Source organism: Staurois parvus, unplaced genomic scaffold, assembly GCF_062004578.1.
Source record: "Staurois parvus isolate SC_StPar_1 unplaced genomic scaffold, SC_StPar_1.0 ptg000052l, whole genome shotgun sequence".
Taxonomy (NCBI): Eukaryota; Metazoa; Chordata; class Amphibia; order Anura; family Ranidae; genus Staurois; species Staurois parvus.
In genome coordinates this window covers 1,473,263-1,497,177 of record NW_028317848.1, presented here as the reverse complement: position 1 = coordinate 1,497,177, position 23,915 = coordinate 1,473,263, and the positions used below count along the sequence as shown (strand labels likewise).

General features: G+C 40.5%; 1 protein-coding gene across 1 annotated transcript in view; it reads left to right on the top strand.

Moving 5' to 3' along the window:
* Window positions 1-23,915, top strand: part of VPS13B (vacuolar protein sorting 13 homolog B) — a 1,305,797-nt gene that overhangs the window by 121,710 nt on the left and 1,160,172 nt on the right. The window contains exons 6-7 of the mRNA XM_089666424.1: window positions 4,333-4,514; window positions 7,866-8,037. Coding sequence (XP_089522550.1) covers window positions 4,333-4,514; window positions 7,866-8,037 — 354 coding nt within the window. The remainder of the gene's footprint in view (window positions 1-4,332; window positions 4,515-7,865; window positions 8,038-23,915) is intronic.

The window sequence follows — 23,915 nt, the reverse complement described above, 5'->3', positions numbered from 1 at the left end:
TTGAAAATTTCTCTTTCCCGAGTGTATGTGCAGCTCATCGTCATTAATGAATTTTCCTGGAAAATTGGAGAGAGTGTTTTACAGAGCTGTTCTGTTTTCTGCTCCTTAATGATCACATTCATGTGGATATAAAATGTGCCACATGCTATCCCTTAATTTTAAAAATGTTGTTACTAATTCTATGCCACGCTATAAGTCATGCTATGAAAGTTACGGTTGTCAAAATAAATTTGATGGGCGTGGGCTGACTCACCCTCAACAGCAGAGGAAAGGCCTTGGTAGAATGATTGTTCACTGAATTGATTCTCTAAACTGCTACTACCACTACACATCTTATACTGACATAGACTCTTTCACTGTGTGAAAGTGTAATAAAACATATAAAGAAAAAAAAATACTAAGGTGAAACGCATGTATAGCAAGTTGTTTCCTAAAGCTCTGTATTGTAACATATAGTCTTCTTTACTCCTTGTGCACTGGATACCTGCATAGCATAAGAACTTTTCTACTGCCCTGCTTCCTACCTGCTATTTGGATTATTAGCAAAAATTGCCACAATTCTTACACCACCCTATACTCCCTCTCAGACCCTTAAATAGGACATGTGCTTTGCCTCTGCAAATTCTCTTAACTGTCGTCTTTCCCATTTTTACATGCATCATTTCTTTAGCTTTCTTACTACTCTATTCAGCCACTGGAAACAGCGAAGCCATGAAACTTACACAGACTTATGCAGGCCATAGATGGGTCGAAAATCGGCCGGTTTTTCGGCCGAAAATAAAATCGGCCAATTTTCGGATCGTTAGTGGGCTAAATGTTCGGCCGTTTTTTGGTATTTTGGCAGATTTTTTTTATCGGTAAAGTTGGAAAAAAAACGGCCGATTTTGCCGATCGGCCGATTTTCGTGGCAATGATGGGCAAATTGGCCGATCTTTTACCGATAAAAAAATCTGTGCATGAGCAGTGACCTGCAAGAGGAAGACAACAAGAAGAAGAGGATGAAGGAGAAGAAGAGAATGAAGGAGAAGAGGATGAAGGAGAAGAGGATGAAGGAGAAGAGGATGAAGGAGAAGAGGATGAAGGAGAAGAGGATGAAGGAGAAGAGGATGAAGGAGAAGAGGATGAAGACGAAGTAGAGGATGAAGACGAAGTAGAGGATGAAGACGAAGTAGAGGATGAAGAAGAAGAGGATGAAGAAGAAGAGGAATTCCAGTCCGGCAAAAAGTGTCCCTGCAGAGAGCTCCGCTATTTCTTTGACAGTTCCTTGACATTTATAGCGGTTGCAACAATGTATCTATTTGTTTCTGAATAAAAACATCTGTATCCTAAATGGATACAAATAGATACATTGTTGCAACCGCTATAAATGTCAAGGAACTGTCAAAGAAATAGCAGAGCTCTCTGCAGGGACACTTTTTGCTGGCTGTAGATGGGATGAAAATCGGCCGATTTTTTTTTTTTTTTACCGTTGCTGGTAACGTCGGCCGCTTGAACGACCGATTTTTCGACCCGTCTATGGCCTGCATAAGAACACTCACCCTGCTCCTGTGTAACTGCCCTGCATGTGCGATTGCCAGCTCTAAGCAGCAGAGCTGTCTCATGCTAGTTAAGGGCAATAGGTAACATTCTGTATCTGGAAGTATCATTTATTTCTTTTTACTCTTGATGATTGAAGCAAGAGTCATGGGAGCAAAGGGAAGATGATTATATGGAACTGCGTAAAGGCTGGAGGGGAACAGTTAGGTGGACCTGTTGGTTGCACAGGATTGGGAAAGCTCTGGTTCACTTTAAAGAAAACCTGGAGGCTGACCTTTGCTTTTGAAGTTAGTTGCCTGATCGGTGAGCTGATCCAACTGCTCTGCTTTGCTTTTATATGTTTGCCTATATGGTCCATCATATTTATTTAGTTAACTACATCAGAGAGATCTTGTAAAAGCCTTTCTTGTGTGGACATCCAAAAGCCCTGAGACTGCAGCTTGGCACAGCCATTTTGGATGTGACGTCAGCAGCCCCAGCAGACTCAGAGTTGTCACTCAAATGGAACTCTTTGCTGCATATGTAGTATTCTCCTATGCTCCACCCTGGCAACTGCAAAAACAGGCTGTATGGGGAGATGGAGATGCTGGGCCAGCACAGAACATACACTATATTGCCAAAAGTATTGTGATGCCTGCCTTTACACGAACATGAACTTTAATGGCATCCCAGTCTTTGTCTGTAGGGTTCAGTATTGAATTGGCCCACCCTTTGCAGCTATAACAGCTTCAACTCTTCTGGGAAGGCTATCCACAAGGTTTAGGAGTGTGTCTATGGGAATGTTTGACCATTCTTCCAGAAGTGCATTTGTGAGGTCAGGCACTGATGTTGGACAAGAAGGCCTGGCTTGCAGTCTCCTCTCTAATTCATCCTAAAGGAGTTCTATCGGGTTGAGGTCAGGACTCTGTGCAGGCCAAGCAAGGTCTTCCATCCCAAACTCGTCATCCATGTCTTTATGGACCTTGCTTTGTGCACTGGTGCGCAGTCATGTTGGAACAGTAAGGGGCTATTCCCAAACTGTTCCCACAAAGTTGGGAGCATGAAATTGTCCAAAATGTCTTGGCATACTGATGCCCTAAGAGTTCCCTTCACAGGAAATAAGGGGCCAAGCCCAGCCCCTGAAAAGCAACCTCACAACATAATCCCCCCTCCATCAAATTTTACACTTGACACAATTCAGTCAGGAAAGTACCGTTCTCCTAGCAACCTCCAAACCCAGACACATCCATTGGATTGCCAGACAGAGAAGTGTGATTCACCACTCCAGAGAACATGTCTCCACTGCTCTAGAGCCCAGTTGCAGCGTGCTTTATACCACTGCATCAGACGCTTTGAATTGCACTTGGTGATGAAAGGCTTGCATGCAGCTGCTCGGCCTTGGAAACCCATTCTATGAAGCTCTCTACACACTGTTGTGTTTAATCTGAAGGCCACACAAAGTTTGGATCTCTTTAGCTATTGACTCTGCAGACAATTGGCAACATGCACTGACCCTGCTCTTTCATTTTACGAGGCCTACCACTTCGTGGCTGAGTTTCTGTTGTTCCCTGTTGCTTCCACTTTGTTATAATACCACTAACAGTTGACCATGAAATATTTAGTAGCAAAGACATTTCATGGACGGGCTTATTGCACAGGTGGCAACCTATCACGATGCAATGCTTAAATTCACTGAGGTCCTGAGAGCGACCCATTCTTTCACAGATGTTTGTAGAAGCAGTCTGCATGCCTAGGTGCTTGATTTTATGCGTATGTACTCTCCAGCGCCTCAAGATATGCACAGCCAAAAGGGAAGCCAAGGATACCAGGACAGCGACAACCAAAAGGAAATGTTCCAGGGGTGCAGCCCTCCTCAGACGGGGAAATCAGCCACTGGATAGAGAGAAAAACAGGTGGCGCACACACCTAGTGCATTATCCAAGGTTTATTGTAGGAATTAAATCATAAAAACATACTCACAGACGAAGCATGTATCTAAAAAGCATAGAAAAATGACAATGGCCACAACGGCAGGCAAGGTGTTCTCACTGTCAGTGCGGTCAAATGGCTGACGCGTTTCGGGGACGAATCCCTTTCCTCAGAGCTGATGACCAACCTCTGATGCTGATGCACGATGAATGGAAAGTAAAGTGAGAGCCCTGCTGTTGAACTGATCAACAGCAGGGCTCTCACTTTAAACCTTGGATAATGCACTAGGTGTGTGCGCCACCTGTTTTTCTCTCTATCCAGTGCTTGATTTTATGCACCTGTGGCCATGAAGGTGATTGGAACACCTGACTCCAATGATTTGGAGGGGCATCCCAATACTTTTCGTAATATAGTGTATTTAGACATTCTCAGAATAAGAGAGAGCAATAACGTGCAAGGAAAGAGGGATCTATGCCAGGGAATTGACTCTCCTGGAGTAGTCAAATTTTCTAGCAACTTCAAAGGCACATTGCAAAGTAGTAAAAAATAATAACTACATGTGTGTGCACTCCTCTAGTGCCTGTGCAGTGTCTGCGACTGCTTCACCTGTGTCTTTGAAGGTGGGAATGCTAACTGGAGCAATATATGTGTGTGTGTGTGTGTGTGTGTGTGTGTGTGTGTGTGTGTGTGTGTCACTGCAGCATCAGAAATGCCTATATGTTAAAAAGCATCTATTTGTATGGTTCAGCAAGCACGAGAAACATATTTTATGGTCAGCACTTTTTTGGGTAAAGCCTAACGGATTACTGATATTATAGAGCTTTTATTTTTATAGTTATCGCACAGGTTTGCACATTGCATAACTAATTTTTTTGCTTTGTCTTTCAGCTACCGAATTGGTCCTTAGGAAAGTTATTAATTTCTCTGACTGCACAGTTTGTCTTGACAAGAGAAATGCTAGTGGAAAGATAGAGTTTTACCAGGACCCACTTCTATACAAGTGTTCCTTCCGAACCCGTTTGCACTTTACCTATGACAGCCTTAATTCTAAAATGCCAGCCGTGATCAAGGTAATTTTTTATAAGCTGTACATAGCTACTTCGTTAGGGATGCATACAAGTATATGTTCAAGATGTGAACAGAGAAAACATACAAGAAAATATCTTAATGTTTACCTTTTAGCAAAAAATCTAATCCAGTTATTTAAAAGTGCTAGGAGGTTTTACACTTTTTGGTTTTACAGCAGCCCTAAGGTGAGTTTTAAAGGCATCAATTACTGTCCTCCTTCTTAAGATGTTTACTGCTGCCATTCTGATGAGCTTGATTTATTTTAATTGAGTTTATAAGTTTATACAGGAGTGTAGCAATATACACGGCAATGAGATATCCCAACAAGTAAGGTGAACAGAAGTTGGATAAATAGTAACTGTGAAAAATATGCAATCAAATATTAGCAGGTGGGCAGGTGTTAGTAACCAAGGTATCAAGAAGAGAGCAGTGCTCAGTACACTTGGGATCCAGGAAGATTATATGCATATCTTCCTTTGGGAAATTCAAAGTAATGTGACTGATGTCTCACTGTTTAAGGGTGGAGATTGTGAGGGGAATAATTGCAGCCCAACGGCCATGACCAACTAAAAGAAGAGAGGGGGGGGGGGGGGGGGTCATCCGATAATAGGTCAGGGAAATATACAGGGAGTTATGGGGTGAGTAAAGGGGGAGGGAATGGGAAGGCAGAGCTTGAAAAAGGAGGATGGTTTTGTAAGGTCCAGCTGGGGTAACCAAACCCACCTATATGTGGGTATCATTCAGAGAGAAAACGGACAAAGGTCTGTCTAGGTCTATAAAGTGGTTTTAGTCCAGCCAGGGAGACCATAGAATTTAGCATGAGTATATTTTAGAATGCCCATAAGCATCTCATTTATCATAGTGCCTGCCATTTTCTGCTTAACCCTCATGGAGTTAAAAGTTAGCTACTTTCAAACTTTAACAATTGTCTGCCGAGTTGCAAAAAAAAAAAAAGATGTTAGCAGTTATCTTTTGTGTTTGGAAGGTCAGAGGTTGGAGTATTCAATAAGGCTTCGCAAGAATTGGGTGACAAGTTTTGATTTAATATGGATCTGAATTAATTGTATACTTGTATCCAAAGTCTTTTTGCCTTTGGACTCTGCCATCATATGTGGTAGAGTATGCAGCATCATATGTGGTAGAGTATGCAGCATCATATGTGGTAGAGTATGCAGCATTCCCTACATCCATGAAAGCATAATAACTAGGTACTGGAGGTAAATTTGAGTATACGGTCAGGATCTTATAGCAGCAGTAAAGTACTTTATGTTCATTTTCTTGAGCTAAAGTGATGGTTACATTTTGTTACAGCTGTCCAAATTTTGTCCAGCTCAGTTATGTCCAGGGATTCATTCAGGTCACATTCTTGTTTAAGGATAGATGGACATTTAGAGTTGTTTACTGGGTTTGTGAAAGCTGTGTACAAGAAAGATATCAGTACCACAGAGTGTGGATCATTTAGACAATGATTTTTGAATAAACGACACGTGTATTGAGGAAGCCAGTGCATACGTAATGATTAATTTGGTAATAAAGACAAAAATGAATCTAGGGAATCTTGCAGTGTTTTCTGAGGTATTTGAAATATTTAATCTATTATCTATTTGGATTGTAGACTTGTTTAACACCTCTTGTTGATCATCTTGTTTAAAGGGTGCGTGAAGGAACGCTTCGGATGCTATCTGGACTCCTGGATTAGTCTGGATGGCAGCAGCATGGGGCTCTAGGGGTAAAATGAAATGGATCAGGGTTAAGGGGCAACCCCTCGAAATATAGGGAAGAGTTTTTAGGGGCTCATTACTTGATTGGTTGTACAGGCAATTTTTAGGTTTTTTTTGTAGGTTTTTTTTTTTTTTTTTAACAATGGAAAGATAGTTATTAGGGTAAAAAAATATGTGGTGAAACTACAAATTCCATCCTACTTCTGTCTCTGGGAGTTGTGCCTGTGGCTGTCAGTCTAGCTGTGTCCTATGGGACTTGTAGTTCCACAACAGCTGCAATTCTGGGGTTGCCTATCCTTGGATTCAGCTTAAGATCAACAGGATATCCCCAACACCTCCCTCTTCTGCTCAACTCTTTAACTTGGAGGGGGTGTTGCTGTCTACAGACAGGGAACAATGCAACTGATATGAGTGTTTTAATAGAAGCTCCCAAGATTTCTGTCAGGATCAGCAGTTTTGTTTTTGCACTTATTGAAAAGATGTACTAAAATTCCATTATTGGTATATTAACAGACCAAATGGGAGCAGATAAGAGAAGTTTATGGTATTAAACTCAAACCCATAACCAAAATTGTAATATATTACCGCTTGCCAATCATTAGATGTGGTCGGTCGTTGCATTATTTTTCTTTTTTCCCTCTGTTTTCATATGGTGATCTGGCCAGTATCGTATCAACTATTTTACAGTGCCCACACTGTGGATGGAGTACAGGGGGCACTTTTGGATAGCAGCACTGTCAGTATGGAAGGTTACTAAACCCAGGACCCTGCATTCACTATATCTCGTCTCAATCAATACACAGAACATGGAAATACAATTATTTTAGTAAATATAAATTGCTAAATACCTTTTCTCATCAGCAGCTAGAGCAGTATTATGACTTTTATCAGTGTCCAGCAAAGCACTGGTTAAAGCTTGTAGGATAAATTTTCTCTCGGAGGATGCAGAACCCCTGACCTCTGTCTGGGCAGTGCTGATTGGCCCTGTGCTGATCACATGCACTCTCCCAAGAAAAAAAAAAAAAACCTCTCTAGCAATACACACCAAACTGAGCATGTGCAATGTCTCCACACAACATGTCTTATCAGGAGATAAGAGGGAGACACTGGAAGAAGGGGAGGATCAGAGAAGTCAGGATCAAACAACCTTTTTACACAATGCAGAGGATTAACCCCTTTGGTTTCACAGTGAGTATAACAAGCATGCATATACAGACTGAGTTTACTGTTGTGGGTTTAGTAACACTTTAAATACAGTAACGAATTGGAGCCAAACTCCAGCCAATACTTAATAGTAATTAAAGCAAACCGTATTTTCGTTTTGGAATAAAGGTTTTACATTAAAAAAAAAAAAAAAGCTGAGCATTATAAGTACCCCTGTCAGTGTTGAATGGTTTGTCTCAACCCTGTAACTGATACATCTGCAAGAGAGCTTGTTCTTTTGAAAAACAACAGATTTATTGGCTTGATCACCAGGTGAAAACAGAAGAAATCCTAAAAAAATAAACTTATGCAGCCATCACATCTAAGAATGGGTAAGCTGCAGTATAATAAATGTTTGATTTGGGATTTTATACTGCTTTACATTTGGATGACATGTTTAGAACTGAATTTTCCTTTTTTCTGTTTTAGATTCATACAATGGTGGATAGTCTGAAACTCTCTCTTACCGACCAGCAACTCCCAATGTTCATTCGCATAATGCAGTTAGGTATTGCCCTGTACTATGGTGAAATAGGAAACACTAAGGAAGAAGTGGAGGATTCACCCAGCCATGTTAAGGACACAGTGGTTAATATTCCTGGTAAGCTGGTGAGATGTGCAGTCTCTCTAAAAGGAGAAAATACACCAACTGAAGCACTTTCTCAAGGCAGCCAGATGTGATGGCTGCATCAGTTTACTTTACTTTTGAATGGTAACTGGTTCATTGCTGTGAGCAACTGCGCCACTTTTGCACTAGCTTTTTTGTCTGGTTTATATTTAAAGCTGATCAGGTATCCAAAATGCCTTTTTATTTGTTACAAATGACTGTGCATTTAAATATGGCTAGTTTATGTACGTTAAATATTGCCTGTAGCTTTGACTTTCTGCAATCTAATGCAGAGCCGAGGTCAGACTAGGAGAGGCAGAGGCAGGTCTCTAAACATTTTTCTGCCGTTGGAATTTTGACCTTATCTATATGTTGCTGGACCAAGCTTTTTTGCTAATTCCTTTCCCCCATAATTCCTTTTCTAAGATAAATATGTAGGCTGTACATTTTGAGCTAGGTGACTGCCAAAATTCTGCATCCCTGGCTTCAGTGCTTTCTAAGTCGATGACCTGGAACAAGTATTCAGATTGGGAAAAATTTGTAAATTTTAGTTTTTTTTTATTTTTATCTGCATATTTTTCACAGAACAGTGACTCAAAGTATTGAAGCAAGAGGTTCAGCTAGACATTTAGTATGTTGAAGTTCAGCAATGGCAGCCCTTGTGTTATGGACATGGGTGAATTTCTTGGAACCCATCCATGAAGCGAAGAACTAACACATTTTCTCCATTATTTTAATTATTTAATAAAAACAAATTATTAATTATTTAATAAAAACAAACTTTGTTTTTGTGTAAAACACATAAACACTTCAAGAGCAGAGTTCTGCCTCAGATCGGGGAATCTACTAGACAGCTGTAAAGAGCACATAGAAGGGCGCACATGCCTAGTGCACTGCTGAAGGTTTATTGTATAAAACAAAACATACAGCCAAATGAATACTCACAAAATTAAAGAGATACAGGCATTGTATGACACAAAATCTCAGTCCAGTGTGGGAATAGCATGACCAAACACACCTTAACGCTGCACTGGCAAGCTGACTTCTTTTGGGGGATGCAACCTCTTCTTCAGAGCTCTAAAAAACGGGGTGTGCTGGATTGTGAATTTAGTGTCATACAATGCCTGTATACATATAATTTAGTGAGTATTCATTTGGCTGTATGTTTTGTTTTATACAATAAACCTTTGGTAATGCACTAGGTGTGTGCACCCTCCTGTGTGCTCTTTTATAGACTTTGTTTTGATTTAACTGAACATTTTAAATAATAAAAGAATGAAAATGGCATAGGCAAAACTGATGAATCACCAAACAGTATTTTGTTTTACAACCTTCAGGCTCCATTCACACTGGCACTTTAGCTTTTCCAAAAGCAAGGATAAATCATTTGATAGGTATAAATGCATCTAAACATGTTCACATTCAGTTGCACACATTTATAAGCATTTAGCAACATTTAGAGTGTCTGGATCCTGGATGCAAAGAATTATATTTTCTCTAAATGCAGCTAAACTGACCACGCCAAAACCCAGACAAATGGATTGCTTGCATGGCACCTCTGAAAAAATCATCACATGCATTTAGAAATGACCTCTAAATGCATATAAACAGGCTTGACAGTGGCAGTGTCTTAGTGACAATCACTGTAAGCAAATGATTTCTGAAGTTTTCAATGGGGCTTTTGCACCTGCCGACAGGTACTTTGCCTCACTCTCCTTGAGCAAACTGCTCCAGCTGTCTCAGGTTTCAAGAGTGCCTTCACCAAACTGCATATTTCATTTCTTTCATAGATGGGATTCAGATCAGGGTTCATAGAAAGCAACTTTATAATGGTCCAATGTTTTGTTCTTTGCCATTCTTGCATGCTGTTAGAAGTGTGTTTTGGGTCAGTATGCTGTTGGAGGACCTATGACCTGCGACTGAGACAAAGCTTTCTGCTACTAGGCAGTATGTTTAGCTCCAGAATTCCTTGTAGACCTTGATATTTCTTTGTTTCCTGCACAAATGCAAGGTACCCTATGTCCAGACATTGCAGAGCAGCCCCAAAACGTAATGTTTCTGTCTGTCCCTACTTCATGACCATGAATTGTTCAATGATGTTAATAGCTAAGATATAGTGTTATAAAATCTTATGTAAATCTTATACAGGCCTGAGCCGGGTTAGTGCTAGAGGAAACCTCTGGACTTTTGCAGGCTTGCAGTCTGATGTATATGAAAAACATGGGAAGCCTAAGATGCTACAAACTTTGGCTGGTCTTAAGCCTAGTACACACGATTAGAAAATCATGTGAAAAATACCACTTTTGAATCGATTGTACGATAATCTGATCGTTAGTACATAACTATCGTCCGAAATTATTCGAAGGGATATGCATGAAAATGTTTATTGTACGATACCAGATCGGATGATTTTTATTTAATCAGTACAGTTTTCGTCTGAAAATGCAATACAAATACATTTATATCACTTTCTAATTTTTATTGTGTAATCTCTTTAGTAACCTCTTCACTTTCAATGTGAAACTAGCATGTGGAAAAACCCCAATACAAACGATCGTTAATCCAATATTCCCATCGTGTGTACAGGGCTTTAGCAAGCTCTCCAAGTCAGAGAGCATGAAGTACTTTATTACCTGGTTAAGACAGCTGATTATTCATGTTAAGGACCACTAAATCACTACCCAACCCTTAAACAGTACAAGCACAGCCAAATTTCACATGCCACTGTCCCTTCACAGACTGATAACTTGACTTTACATGAATGAGATTATGGCATGGATTAAACATGCTGTGTGCACTTGTAAAAATCTAGGTTTCTACGAAAGTGTATATGAAATTGATGATGCAGGGAGACTGATTATGACTGTTTTGGAATTATCACTCTGGTAAGGTTTAATAAGCTTCTTCTTTGATCATACTTTAAGGAAATACCCACGTTGTGGACCTGGTGCCCAGGCCTAGTTTTGCATTGATTTTCAGAGCCTGAGTAGACCTTGGTTTGAAATGTGCTTCATGTTTGATAGGCTCTCTTGATGTTCACTTCATGTAAAAAACTGAAAGAGTGATTAGAGTAGAAACAAAGCAACTTGGGCAGCTGTGGCTATCATCTACTGGAAGTTCAGATTTTCACCCATTTCTGTTGTTCGTGATTACAGGCACAGTTCATCTTTGATCAGGGTTTCAGTCTTGTGAAAGCAGGGTTCAAGATGAGGGATGGGCCCAGTACATCTGGTTTTAACAGCTTACAGATACGGCAACTGCCCTACATGACTATCCTAATTACTGCTGATAATTGATTGGTGACATGGTCTTGAAATGAGATGATACAGGGCTTAAGTAATGGCCCATGTGCTGGGATAGGAAGCACCTTTTTCAAATGGAAAATTTAATTTAAAGGATGGTTAGGCTGGTTAGTAATTTTGAACACATGTTAATGCTTCCTTTTTTCATTGAATCTATTGAGCTTATCCTTAAATGCATCAAAATCCATTAGATTACCTATATTTTTTAAAATACAAGCACGTTTTAGATTGCTCATCTAACTGAAGAAAGCACATTTTTGAAACTGAATTAAAATTGAAATCTGTTTGACAGGCTTGTTGAATAACCCCTCCATAGCCATGTCTACAGATGTTTGTTAACTGGGCACTTATCTGAATCTAATCTTTAGGCTGTCCTCTTAGTGGGTGTCGTACCTTTTCTATAACCGTTGACTGAGCTATGCACTTTAAGGTTTAAAATTCATTGTACAATATTTGTATTCTTTTTTGTATTTTGTACTTGTGGCTTTGGACCCCTGAGTGAGCTACATTCCAGTGGTTTCTTTGCTTTTGTACATTGACAGAAAAACTCAAAAGATGTTAAAAAAAAATTGAAACCTGAATTAAAATGCCATTAGGCGGCTTAAAGTTTTATTATTTAACTATAAAGGTACATAGTGTTTTTAGATTGTAGGACAGGGGTAGGCAACCTTTTGAACATGGTGTGCCGGAAAATGTTTTCGAAGAAATTGAGAGTGCCAGTTACATAAAGAGTCAACTTTACACACTCAGTCGTGAAAAGGATTTTTTATACAGTAAATGCTGTAAACTATTTGAACAATAGTAAGAAAACTTTGAGCTTTCAAAGATGATAAATGGAAACTTACCCCTTTTCCAGAACACATGTGCTGTGAAGTAAGTATGGTAAGGTTAAAATCAATACATCAACCAATACATCAAGGACTTCTGAAAAATATACAGTTGAAAATGAAGTGTGAGGTGATGGTGGTCACCTAAAAAAAAAGTTCTCTCAGATCTAACTCAATCTCTGCACCTTTAGACCCTAAATCAGCCCTCATTCCTGCACCTTCAAACCTCAGATCACCCCAAATCCTGCACCTTCAAACCTCAGATCACCCCAAATCCTGCACCTTCACACCTCAGATCCCCCCAATTCTTGTATCTTAATAACTCAGATCACACCAGTTTTTGCACCTTCACCCCTCAGATTATCCCAGTACCTGCACTTTCACACCCAGATCAACCTCTCCAGTCCTCAGATCAGCCCCACTTTCTGTACCTTCACACCTCATATCGGCCCCAAATCCTGCACCTTCACACCTCAGCTCACCCCAATTCCTGCAACGTCACACCCCAGTCCCCAGTGACAATTCCTGTGCCTACAGGCCTTATATATGCCCTAGTTCCTGAACCCCCAGAACTCTGATCACAATTTCTGCACCTCCAAGCCTCAGATCAGCTCCAATTTGTGCACTTTCACACCTCAGGTCAGTCCCAATATCTGCACCTTCACACCTCAGGTTACCCCAATTTGTACAATTTTGGACCAGAGTTCACCCCAATTTAAGCATTTTTACAACCCAGATCATCCCCAGTTCCTGTTCCTTCAAACCTCAGACTTGTTCCAATTCCAGCATTTTCACACCTCAGTTCATGCAAATACCTGTATAATTACACCTCTGATCATCTCTAATTCCTGCACCCTTACAGCTCATATCACCACAATTCCTGCACCTTCACACTTCAGCTTGCCCCAAACCCTGCAATGTCACACCTCAGATCGGCCCCAATCCCTGCACCTCCAGGTCTCGATCAGCCCCAATTTCTGCACCTTCACACCTCAGCTCTCCCAATTCCTGAAACTTCACACCCCATCCTCCAATGACAATTTCTGTGCCTTCAGGCCTCAGATCACCCCCAATTCCTGCTCCTTAAAGCCTCAGATAACCTCCAGTTCTTGAACCCCCAGACCTCAGATCAGTCCCAATTCCTGCACCTTCACACCTCAGATCAGCCCCAATTCCTGCTCCTTCTGGCATAGACTAAGCTGTTTCCACATAGATGCTCTAGAAATGAACACCAGCCAATGCTCCAGTCAAGACAGCACCACCTGTACCATACAATAGAAGAATTGAGTCCCATTTCCTGCAGTTCCTGATTCTTTTTTCTAAGGTAGTAGTTACCAATATCTCTTCTGAAGTTGTAGTTCCCAGTAAAAGTTTTAAAGTAGTAGTTACCAAGCCTTGTTTTAAAGTAGTAGTTCCTTTTATTTGGATGCCATGGTGAATGTCATTGGCAGGAATCTGCTTTTTCCTGCTGCTGTTTTTTACACCTGAGAACTTATAGCTGCAGCCACTGAGCCAGTACAGTACACTTTTATGACAAGTTGCCGGTGGCCATAGCTATTTGTGGTTGTTTACACAACCTGTGGTGATCATTGATGAATGCACACAAAGTATGTGTTCAGAAGCCATCACCATGGGTAATCACTGACTTTGTGAACAGTGATCAATAGCTGCAGCTCCCAGTAACCTATCATTGGTAGCTGTAGCTAACAGCTCACTGGTGTCAAAACAGCCGGAATCAGCAGATTCTTGTTGCTGCCATTTGCACCATGGCTAAATGCCTGTGCAAATGTAGCCTAAATTAGTAGTTCTTAATAGCTGTTATCTCAGAAAAGCCTTTAAAACCTTTTCCCTCCACATTAAATCCTTCTTTGCATTGAGTTACTCATAAAAGGTTCCTGTGGAAGGGGTTAATAGCCATTTTAAGATAAACCTCTCTGGCTGTATCCCCTTCAAGTTGAGCCAGACGCATAGTTGCTGAGGCAGGTACACAGATGGTAAAAGCCTGGCCATGAGCCGGCTCAGGCTAAAAGAGTGCTGTACCACAGAGGAGAAAAAATACTGAATATAATGACCCTTCCAAAGTGAGAACAAGCAGCCTGGGGAATCAGACTGTACACAGCTTCATTGTGGAGAGAGCAACGCAGGAACCAACACCAGCAGGAATAGAGGTGGGCTGGCAGGCACCAGCCACTCTGCTTCTTCTGCATGTAGCCGCTGGCCTGCTTTATTGTTTGGGGGTGGGTCTCCTAGGACTCCCTTATGGGTGCCGTCCTTGATGCTGTCGCATGCCACCTCTGGCACTAGTGCCCAGGGTTGCCTACCCCTGTTATAGGATCATTTGGCACAGCTGTAACTGTTTAAAAACCAAACTCTAGGGTTTAGAAATAATTCAAATAAATTTGCCCAGCAAGTTCAGAAAAAAAGGAAGCTTTTACTACAGTAGTCACCTTCTTTCCAGTGTTGGGTATCTCAAATTCCCTCACAGCACAAGTCTTCATTCCAGTTAAATGACACTTGGTGCCATTCAACCCACTACCTGTGAGTCCAGGGAGGCGTGAACATACCTCCTTGGGATGCGTCCTACTATATGCCTGGGCTCACATTACTGCTATGCAGAGTGGTATTCACTAGTCATTACTTTATCAGTGAGGAAGAACCAGGTACTCCTGTTTTTGTAGCTTAATTTCTTGATATACTGTATGTTGTGTGAGATAATACAGTGGTTACTGTATCTGTATCCGATCACCAACTTTTTTTTTTTGAAGATTTGGAGTTAGAATTGGTGATGCTTCTCAATGTTTGCTGGAGAGGAAACTGTACCTAAGGGAAAGTAATGCAATGATCTCCCTGTTTCGGCGCCATTTATTTTCTGGATCTGTGTATTCTGCGCCGCTACTGCTGCTTCTTGATCATTAAAGCGGAGTTCCACCCAAAAGGGGAAGTTCCTCTTTAAAGATTGGTCCCCCGCTCCCCATTAAGGATTGGCACCTTTGGGGAGCGGGTACCAGAAATTGACAGGTACCCGCTCCCACTTCCGCTGCGATCACCTAGGCGATCAGAAGCGGAAGTTGTCCTTCTACCCTCCCTCCCCTTAGTCTTGTGGGACACATAACAGGTCCCAGAAGATGACAGGTCCATTCAGGAAGCGCAGCACTACTCACGCATGTGCAGTGGGCACACCGAAGATGCCGGCGCCTGGAATACAGGACAGCCAGTGAAACGGGCTGCAGCGGGGGGCATCGCGAGATCATGGGACAGGTGAGTGGCTGTTTTTTTAAAAGTCAGCAGCTACAGTTTTTGTAGCTGCTGACTTTTATTTTTTTTACAGAGTGAGTGGAACTCTGCTTTAACTTCCCAAAGTATCAGATCACCTTTTAGCAGGAAGACAACTCTGACTTGAGGAAGCAAAGTCCAGTTAATCTACCAAGATGGCTGCCGCCACAAAGAGACAAAGTGCAGAACAGGGCATGTTAAGTCAGTAGTGAGAAAATATTAGATGTAGGAAGCCAACAGGTAATACTAGTGACTAGCCCTTTGCCATCTGCTTGCTTTTTTTCTTTGAATGTGGGGGGCACAGCTTCAACAGTTCATATCCTTTTTAACAGCAGTGTACATTATGCAGAAATATGTACTGATCAATCAGCAATTCACTTTCATTGTTTTGACGACTTCAAATTTGAAGGGGGAATTCAGTTGATGAAAGCAATGTACTTTTGACAACACTACTTTGTGCACAGCTCTGTTACTTAGAAACTTGCTTTAGCCCCACTGTGTTGATAAGAATGATAGTATTAGGTAAAGAATTTTCAAGTGGAGATATTAATGTACATGTGGGAAATACACTGATGTATTACTCTGTGACAGAAGATGCTGGAAGTTGTAGTTCAATGAAGAACTGTTGAGCCCTAAATTGTCTTTGATCGCAGCAGAAACATAAAAGGCTGAAACAGGAGGAGATGATTAGTTTAGCTTAGCCCACTGTGTGAGGAAATAGATATAATGTTTCCTTTTTCTATCTGCCACTGTACATTACTCAAACTGACTCTCAGCAACGGAATCATTCTCCTTCCCAAAACATAATCCTCCTGTGCTTCTGTTCTATTGGCAGCACACATATTTGGAGCTTCTTTTCTTGCTGTGAGGATTGAAGCTTCTGTGTTCTCAAAATTTCCACTGTAAAAGTCCTTCCTCTGTTTTCAGGGAAAAGTTAACATAACTAACAAAATAAAAATGTAAAAAATAAAATAAACACACACACACACCTCAGCATAAATGAGTACACCCCCACAGATTTGTCATAAAATCTTTACTTTCAGAATCAACATTTTCTATGTGACACTATACTATAAAATATTCCCACAAATGCCATTGATTTGCACACACAAAAAATATTTTTCCTAACAAAATCATTCAAGATGTTGCAAAAATGAATACACCCCAATGAATATCTTAGGCGCAAAGCTAAATTTTAGACAACAAAATCCTAGTTAACAAAAATTCAGCTACAGGGGAGTCAGTATTCATTTAACAGATGTCCAGCAGACAGTTGATTACAAAAGGGCATTACTTAACCACTTGCCCTCCAGAGGATTTACCCCCCTTCATGACCAGGTCATTTTTTGCGATACGGCACTGCGTTACTTTAACTGACAATTGTGCGGTCATGCAATTCTGCACCTAAATTAAATTTATGTCCTTTTTTCCCCACAAATAGAGCTTTATTTCAGTGGTATGTGATCGCCTCTGCAGTTTTTATTTTGTGCGCTATAAACAAAAAAAAATCAACAATTTTGCAAAAAAAACTATATTTTTTACTTTTTGCTATTGACCACTTCAAGTTCGGACACTTTCACCCCCTTTCTGCCCAGGCCAATTTTCAGCTTTCAACGCTATCACACTTTGAATGACAATTGCGCGGTCATGCAACACTGTACCCATATGAATTTTTTAGCATTTTTTTGAGACCGGTTAGACTTTATTTTGGTGGTATTTATTCACCACTGGGATTTTTATTTTTTTGCTATATAAATGAAAAAGTAAAAAAATTTAGAAAAAAAAGTTTTTCGTATAAAATTTTGCAAATAAGTAATCTTTCTTCATAAATCTTGACCAAAATGTATTCAGCTATCTTTTTAGTAAAAAAAAAAAACCCAAATTAGTTTGTAAGAAAAAATGTTATAGTTTTTCTAAATTCTTTTTTACATTTTTATTTTTTTTATATTATTATGTGATTTTTTTTTAACATACTGTCACCCTAGCACAGTGGTGGGCAACCTTTTTTTTCAACTGAGCCAAATCTCGCCAAAACCACGATTGAAATTTATTTTGAGAGCCACATTTTTAAAACTGAAAATACATCCCCCATATAGTAATTCATCCCCCATATAGTAATTCATCCCCCATATAGTAATTCATCCCCCATAGTAATTCATCCCCCATAGTAATTCATCCCCTCTATAGTAATTCATCCCCCCTATAGTAATTCATTCCCCATATTGTGTCAATTCACTTACCTTTGCTCCGCGCGTTTCTCTCGACGTGTTCCCGCGCCGTTCCGGTCTTCAGGGCGGACTGTGAGAGGAGAGGAGTTCGTCACGCTGCCCCGCCTACATCCTGGCTGCCCCGCCTACATCCTGACAGCCAATGTTTGCCACGCTCCGCGGGCCGGATTAAAAGGTCTGCCGGGCCGTAGTTTGCCCATTGCTGGGCTAGCTGCAGAATCCTGACTTTTGGGGCGGCCGCCCGAGAGGAGGGAGGGAGGGGAGCGGGCGCCCGGCACACAGAAGAGCCGCATTAAAGTTTGTAAAGAGCCGCATGTGGCTCGCGAGCCGCGGCTTGCCGACCACTGCCCTAGCAGTACAGTGTCACCATAGTGACACTGTACTACTTAGGGGGTCTTTTTTTACACTGATTGCTTTTACACCCATAAAGGCTGTAAAAGCTATAATTTCTATTGCTTTCTGGCTGCATTCTTGCAGCCATTGAGAAATACTGTGAGAGCTGTGATTGGTCACAGCTTGTCACGTGGTACAAAGCTGTTGTGAATAGCCTTGTACCATGTGACCTCTGCGATCATTCACATATTTCACAAATAGTAAGCAGTGATGTCAGGAAGTGACATCTTGTTTACTACTGCTCATGTGATCACTGATTGGCCAACAGTGATCGGTGCTTCTGACAGATCACATCCCATGCAACAGGGTCACACCTGGAAGGAATCTTTGCCAATATCCTATATAGAAAACTGCCTTATTCTCTCTCTGTTAATTAGGGGAAGACCTGCTCTAGTTACTACTTCTCTCTAAAAAAAAAAAAAAAATAGAAACTGGCTTCGGTGGTGTAGATAGACCTGAATAGGTCTATCTGCTTAGGTAGTGTGGCTCTCACCACTTCTGACAGTTTCATCATTCTCCTGAATGTAATTACATTGATATGATTTTTTCTTTTACACTGATACTGTAAAATCTACATTGATGAATTGAAATGTCAGATTCATATGATGTACTGGTATGGTAACTGACATAAATGTTTGTGAATATTAATTATAAAGTAATATTTGCCAGCAAATAGAATTGCATATCTACTCCTTATGTCCTCCAATGAGGACAGTAATGAGATCTCTGCACCTGAGTGCCACTCAAATGCTATGGCTATTGTATTATTTTTCAGTGTATAATTAAAGGGAAATATTGGAAAAGAAATGATACTCCCAAGGTGCTGTGGGGGGAGGGAAAAGTCAGTACTCTGCCATTGCCTATTTAAAAAACAAATGCTTGCTTATGTGAATATTTTGAGTCATTGACCTAGCATAAGAATGCTCACCAAAAGTTCTGACTTTTCTGGCTATATGTTTTTTATAGTTTTTCAAATCATAAAATTTTGAAAGCAGAGACAGCCAGGCGACTAGCAGTGTGCATAGTCGCCTGAAGCCAGCCTACATATTTTCTCATAATAGGTTTCCTTTAAAGAAGTACACTAATTGTTAAACATTTTAGTGAAGGCCTCTGGCAAACATGTTTTGTCAGTGGTCCCAGAATACTGATTTGGAATCCCCTGTTATAGAAATACGTCTCTTTGAAACGCCAATTCTCCAGCAGCTGCTCCGGTCAGATTGGAGTACTAAATATTGCTTTCACTCTTTTGTAAAACGTTTATTTGGTCCTCAGAGTCAAACATGAAAAAGCAGAACTCGTTCATCCCATTTCTTTTAAAGAGGTCTTGTATCAAGATAAAGTATCAGCTCTAACATCTGTGAGCCAGTAGCCTTGTTCCTAGTCTCATATAAACTTCCATATGCATCTTTGGTTTCTCAGGAATTAATTCTGAGAAAATCTTCAAAGTGCTGGCTTGCCGGCAGTTTCTGGACAGGACAACTTGATAGGAAACCAAAAACATTCTGAGTAACTTATTTTATTCATTTATTTTTTTTCCCTAGGTGATTATATAAAATAAAGAAAATTAGTTCTTAAAGATTTGCAAGAGATTTGTACATCCCAATTCTTGCATTAAAATAGTCCTTGACAAGTCAGGATTGTCATGTTTGTTACATTGGTCGTAATAAACTCCTGTCTTGTTTTCGCAATCGGTTATTCATTTTAGAAGGAGTCGAACGTGCAGAATTCTATCAGTTACTTTTAAAACCACTTATTAATTTCAATAATACATTGAAGTTTTGCTAAAATTTCTATTTGATTAAAAAAAAAAATCTTCACATTTTTGAAAAATATCTTAACTACAGGAGGTTTGCTTATGTTTAAATGACTAGCAAGCTTTTATGCAGTAAATGTATTTCCATAAACCATTAATGTAGAACTAAAGGAAATGTTTTTTTTTCTTTTTTTCATTTTGGATAGAGTAAGGAGGTAGGTTTATTTTGGCCATCTGTGTCCCATTGGGGAGATTTCACTTCACTTCACTTCCCGTCCCATAGCCAAAACAGGAATGGAGAGAAAATCCATCTAAAGTGAGGGAATCTCAGGTTGTCACCACAGTCACCAGAACTAGTGTCCCCATTGGAAGACAAATCCCCACTATTCCTGTCCTGGGGACAACCCAGAATTTGGAATTTTCTTTCATTTTCACTTTTGACAATAATGGTAAATAGGACAAATAGAGCAGAAGGGGCACAGACAGCAATAAAAACCTGACAGGTGTTCTAATCCTTCTCCACTCTATCCAAAACTAAAAGAGTTTTACCTTTAGTTATACTTTAAATTGCACTGAAACCTTACAGCTGGCCATGCACTGATTGAGAAAAGTTTTGCCTTTAGCTATACTTTAAACTGGCTGTGTTCTGCAGGGTTTATTTTTCTTTTTTTTATCCCTTTGCCAACCTCATAACGCAGCAGCAAGGAGGTGGTCCTTTGCATCAACACATGTACATCCATGCTGGCCAAGGTTTCTGTTCTGAGAAGCGCACTGATTGTGGACTCCCAGCACAGTAACCAAGCTTTCACAGACAACTACCAATCTCTGTTTGTGATTGGGAGCCTGTCTCACCATAGAGTGGCGTGACAGCCAGTTACAGTGATCACATGATTGGGAAGGTCATCCTGCTCTGGAAGGGGTTAATCTTGCTACTTGCAGGATTTTTTCAGCTATGTGGCTCCTGTAAAAGAAGAAAAAGAAAAACTAGTGCACAGGATAGAAGGGGTTTTAGGTCCCATTCACAAAAGAAATGCTTACTTCACATTTTTGAATGCGCACTGATGTGCATTTAACGTGCATTTGCATGCACTAGTATGTTTTTCCTAAGCTTGCATTTCCTTTGAGGTCACTTCCGTGTTCTTTCTTCTTTGGGCTTTTATGTGCACTGCAGGATGGTGTATTTACATACATTTGTGTACATTTGCAATGCATTTCCAAAAAATGCAGATTGCTGTACTTTTTTACTGCACTGCAATGTGAACTATTGGAGAACCTGGAGTTTGGGCTGTGTGCAGTCAAAAATCCATCTCACTGCATCTGGTGTGAATGTCATTTGTATGGGCCAAATTCTAGTTGGAAAAAAAAAATTGTTGTTTCTTCAGCACCTTGTCTAAACAAGAAAGGCAGTGGTTTGTGGAAATAGATGAACTTGGGCCTGTGTTAATTTGCTTAAGAAATTGCTTCCCCGTGCAAGCAAATGGGAATGCAAAAATGGCAAGTATACCTGCCATTAAATTCTGATCTCAAAAGTGTCTCAAACTGATCGCAAATGCAGATTGGACACACCTAAAAGTATTGTTAACCATTAAGATCCTACACAATCTAGACTTTTTTTTTTTCTTAGAAAACCAAAGACTTCTGTTTTATGGGTAACGTAAGTAGCAGTTATAAATCAATTATCAAAATATTGGCCTATTCCATACAGTACTTTGACTGTGTCTGGCTGACAGGTACACTTTAAATCCAATTGCAAAATGTTGTTTATTTTTTTTTAATTGTGAGGCTTCTGCATGGCAAAGGTCAGTATAGTGTCACTATGATAGTGTGTGGGTTTATAATACCTGAAATGTTTGGAAGCAAGACAAATGTGTGTATGTGTTTAAATGCATATAAATATACATAGCACAGCTGCACCATTTACACATTAATTGACCTATTTAGGTTGTTTGGACTCTGTTCTTTTCTTTCCTTTGAAAACATTGATTCCACATGCAGGTTTGGTATAATTAACCCTTTAAACAGCCAGAAAGTTGTCAGAACATTTTTGGTGTCTTCCCCTGTTTGAACCCCACATTTTGATTGAATTTAATTTGTTATATGCAAGGTAGAAGGAATGGTACATAGAGACACTATTCACATTCAGAAATTGATTCTAGCTTTACACCAGTGCATTGCAGTAACATGCAATATATGTGCAATATATGGTGGTGCCATTCTCCTGCGAATCAGTTGTGAAAAAAGTACATCTGGTTTTAGCACAGTGGTGACCTGTTAGAAATGAATGGGCTGCCTTAACAACCCACGTCCGTGTGCAGTTTACTGGAACAGTGTGAAGGGGACCTAAAACATACTAAATGTCACACTTAGCAATAGGTTCTTAAAGTGGATAATATTTGTCACATGTTAAAGTATAGGTTCACCTTTCATAATATATGTGAACAGGGAGGTGCAGCGCTGTATAACCAAACAAATAATAATTACACAATAGTGAACAGTGACTGTAAATTAGTAATGCCACTATATGGTGGCTCCAGGTGAAGAGAGTGAAAAACAGTCCAGTGAAGGAGTGCTCTTAAGATCCAGGGTGATCTTCAGACGTCCAATATACAGGACCATCAGGTGATAAAATATAAAGACTGCGCACTCACCAGATACGCAATCTTTATGCGCATTTGTGTAAAATTATCACTAGGCCTCCTGTATCATCATCCTGGTCTGGTCAGATCTGGTCAGCATATCCCTCATGGCCCGGTAACTGGATGGATGCAGCTGTTCCGTAGACTTGGCCGGTTCGCGTTTCGAGCGAAGGCTCGTAGTCATAGGGCTGCACCCCTATGACTACGAGCCTTCGCTCGAAACGCGTCAGGGATAGCTACAGCAGGTTGGACGCTTCACCGCCGGCGCCACGAGGGGCCCCGGTGGCCATCTTTGATTTATACCTGGGTCAGTATTTTTTGTAAGTTGGATTTTCTGCTACCCTGTGCCTTCAATAAAGATACCTGAGGATATTACACTATGTGGCCCTTTCTATTTATTTGAGTTCTGGTGAGAACCGGCCAAGTCTACGGAACAGCTGCATCCATCCAGTTACCGGGCCATGAGGGATATGCTGACCAGATCTGACCAGACCAGGATGATGATACAGGAGGCCTAGTGATAATTTTACACAAATGCGCATAAAGATTGCGTATCTGGTGAGTGCGCAGTCTTTATATTTTATCACCTGATGGTCCTGTATATTGGACGTCTGAAGATCACCCTGGATCTTAAGAGCACTCCTTCACTGGACTGTTTTTCACTCTCTTCACCTGGAGCCACCATATAGTGGCATTACTAATTTACAGTCACTGTTCACTATTGTGTAATTATTATTTGTTTGGTTATACAGCGCTGCACCTCCCTGTTCACATATATGCTATTGAAGGTTTGATACGGTGCCTTTTGGGTGTACAGCTGCTGCTTATTATACATTATATACTATCACATAAGCGCTCACTTATCCTCTGTTTTTCTTGACCTTTCATAATATGTTACATGTTACACCCGTGTTTAAGGTGTAAAATGTACCATGTTACTAAATCAGCAACTCCCACCCCCCCATCGTCCATTGTGACAGCAGGCGGTAGATCCTCTTTCCACACCCGCTGTCACAATTTAAAAAAAAGTGCTGCCGTGCAGGTCTGTATCCACCTGGCCGTGTCAATCATTCACAGAGTTTTGTGAATACATGAACTACAACTGCCATTGCTGCTGACAGCTTATAGTTCTCAGTGAACTGCAGGGGTGTTCTCGTAGTTCATTGATCATCCTGGACCTCAGTAATTGCCTGACCATATGGGAGGTACAGGCAGATAGCTATACTGACAGTCTGCAGGAGCCTAGCACTGCACCTGCGATCAGCAGGAAATATATTGACAAGAAAAAAAAATGGTGCTATCTATAGGTATCTTTACTTTTCTAAAGAATCTTAGTTGAACTCAGTGGACATTTACCTATTTTCAACCTGATACAAAGGTGTGAAATTACCAAAACAAGTGAATGTACTTCATGTGTCTCTATGTTCCCTTGAGGAAGGTACCCTACGATGCCTCAAAAT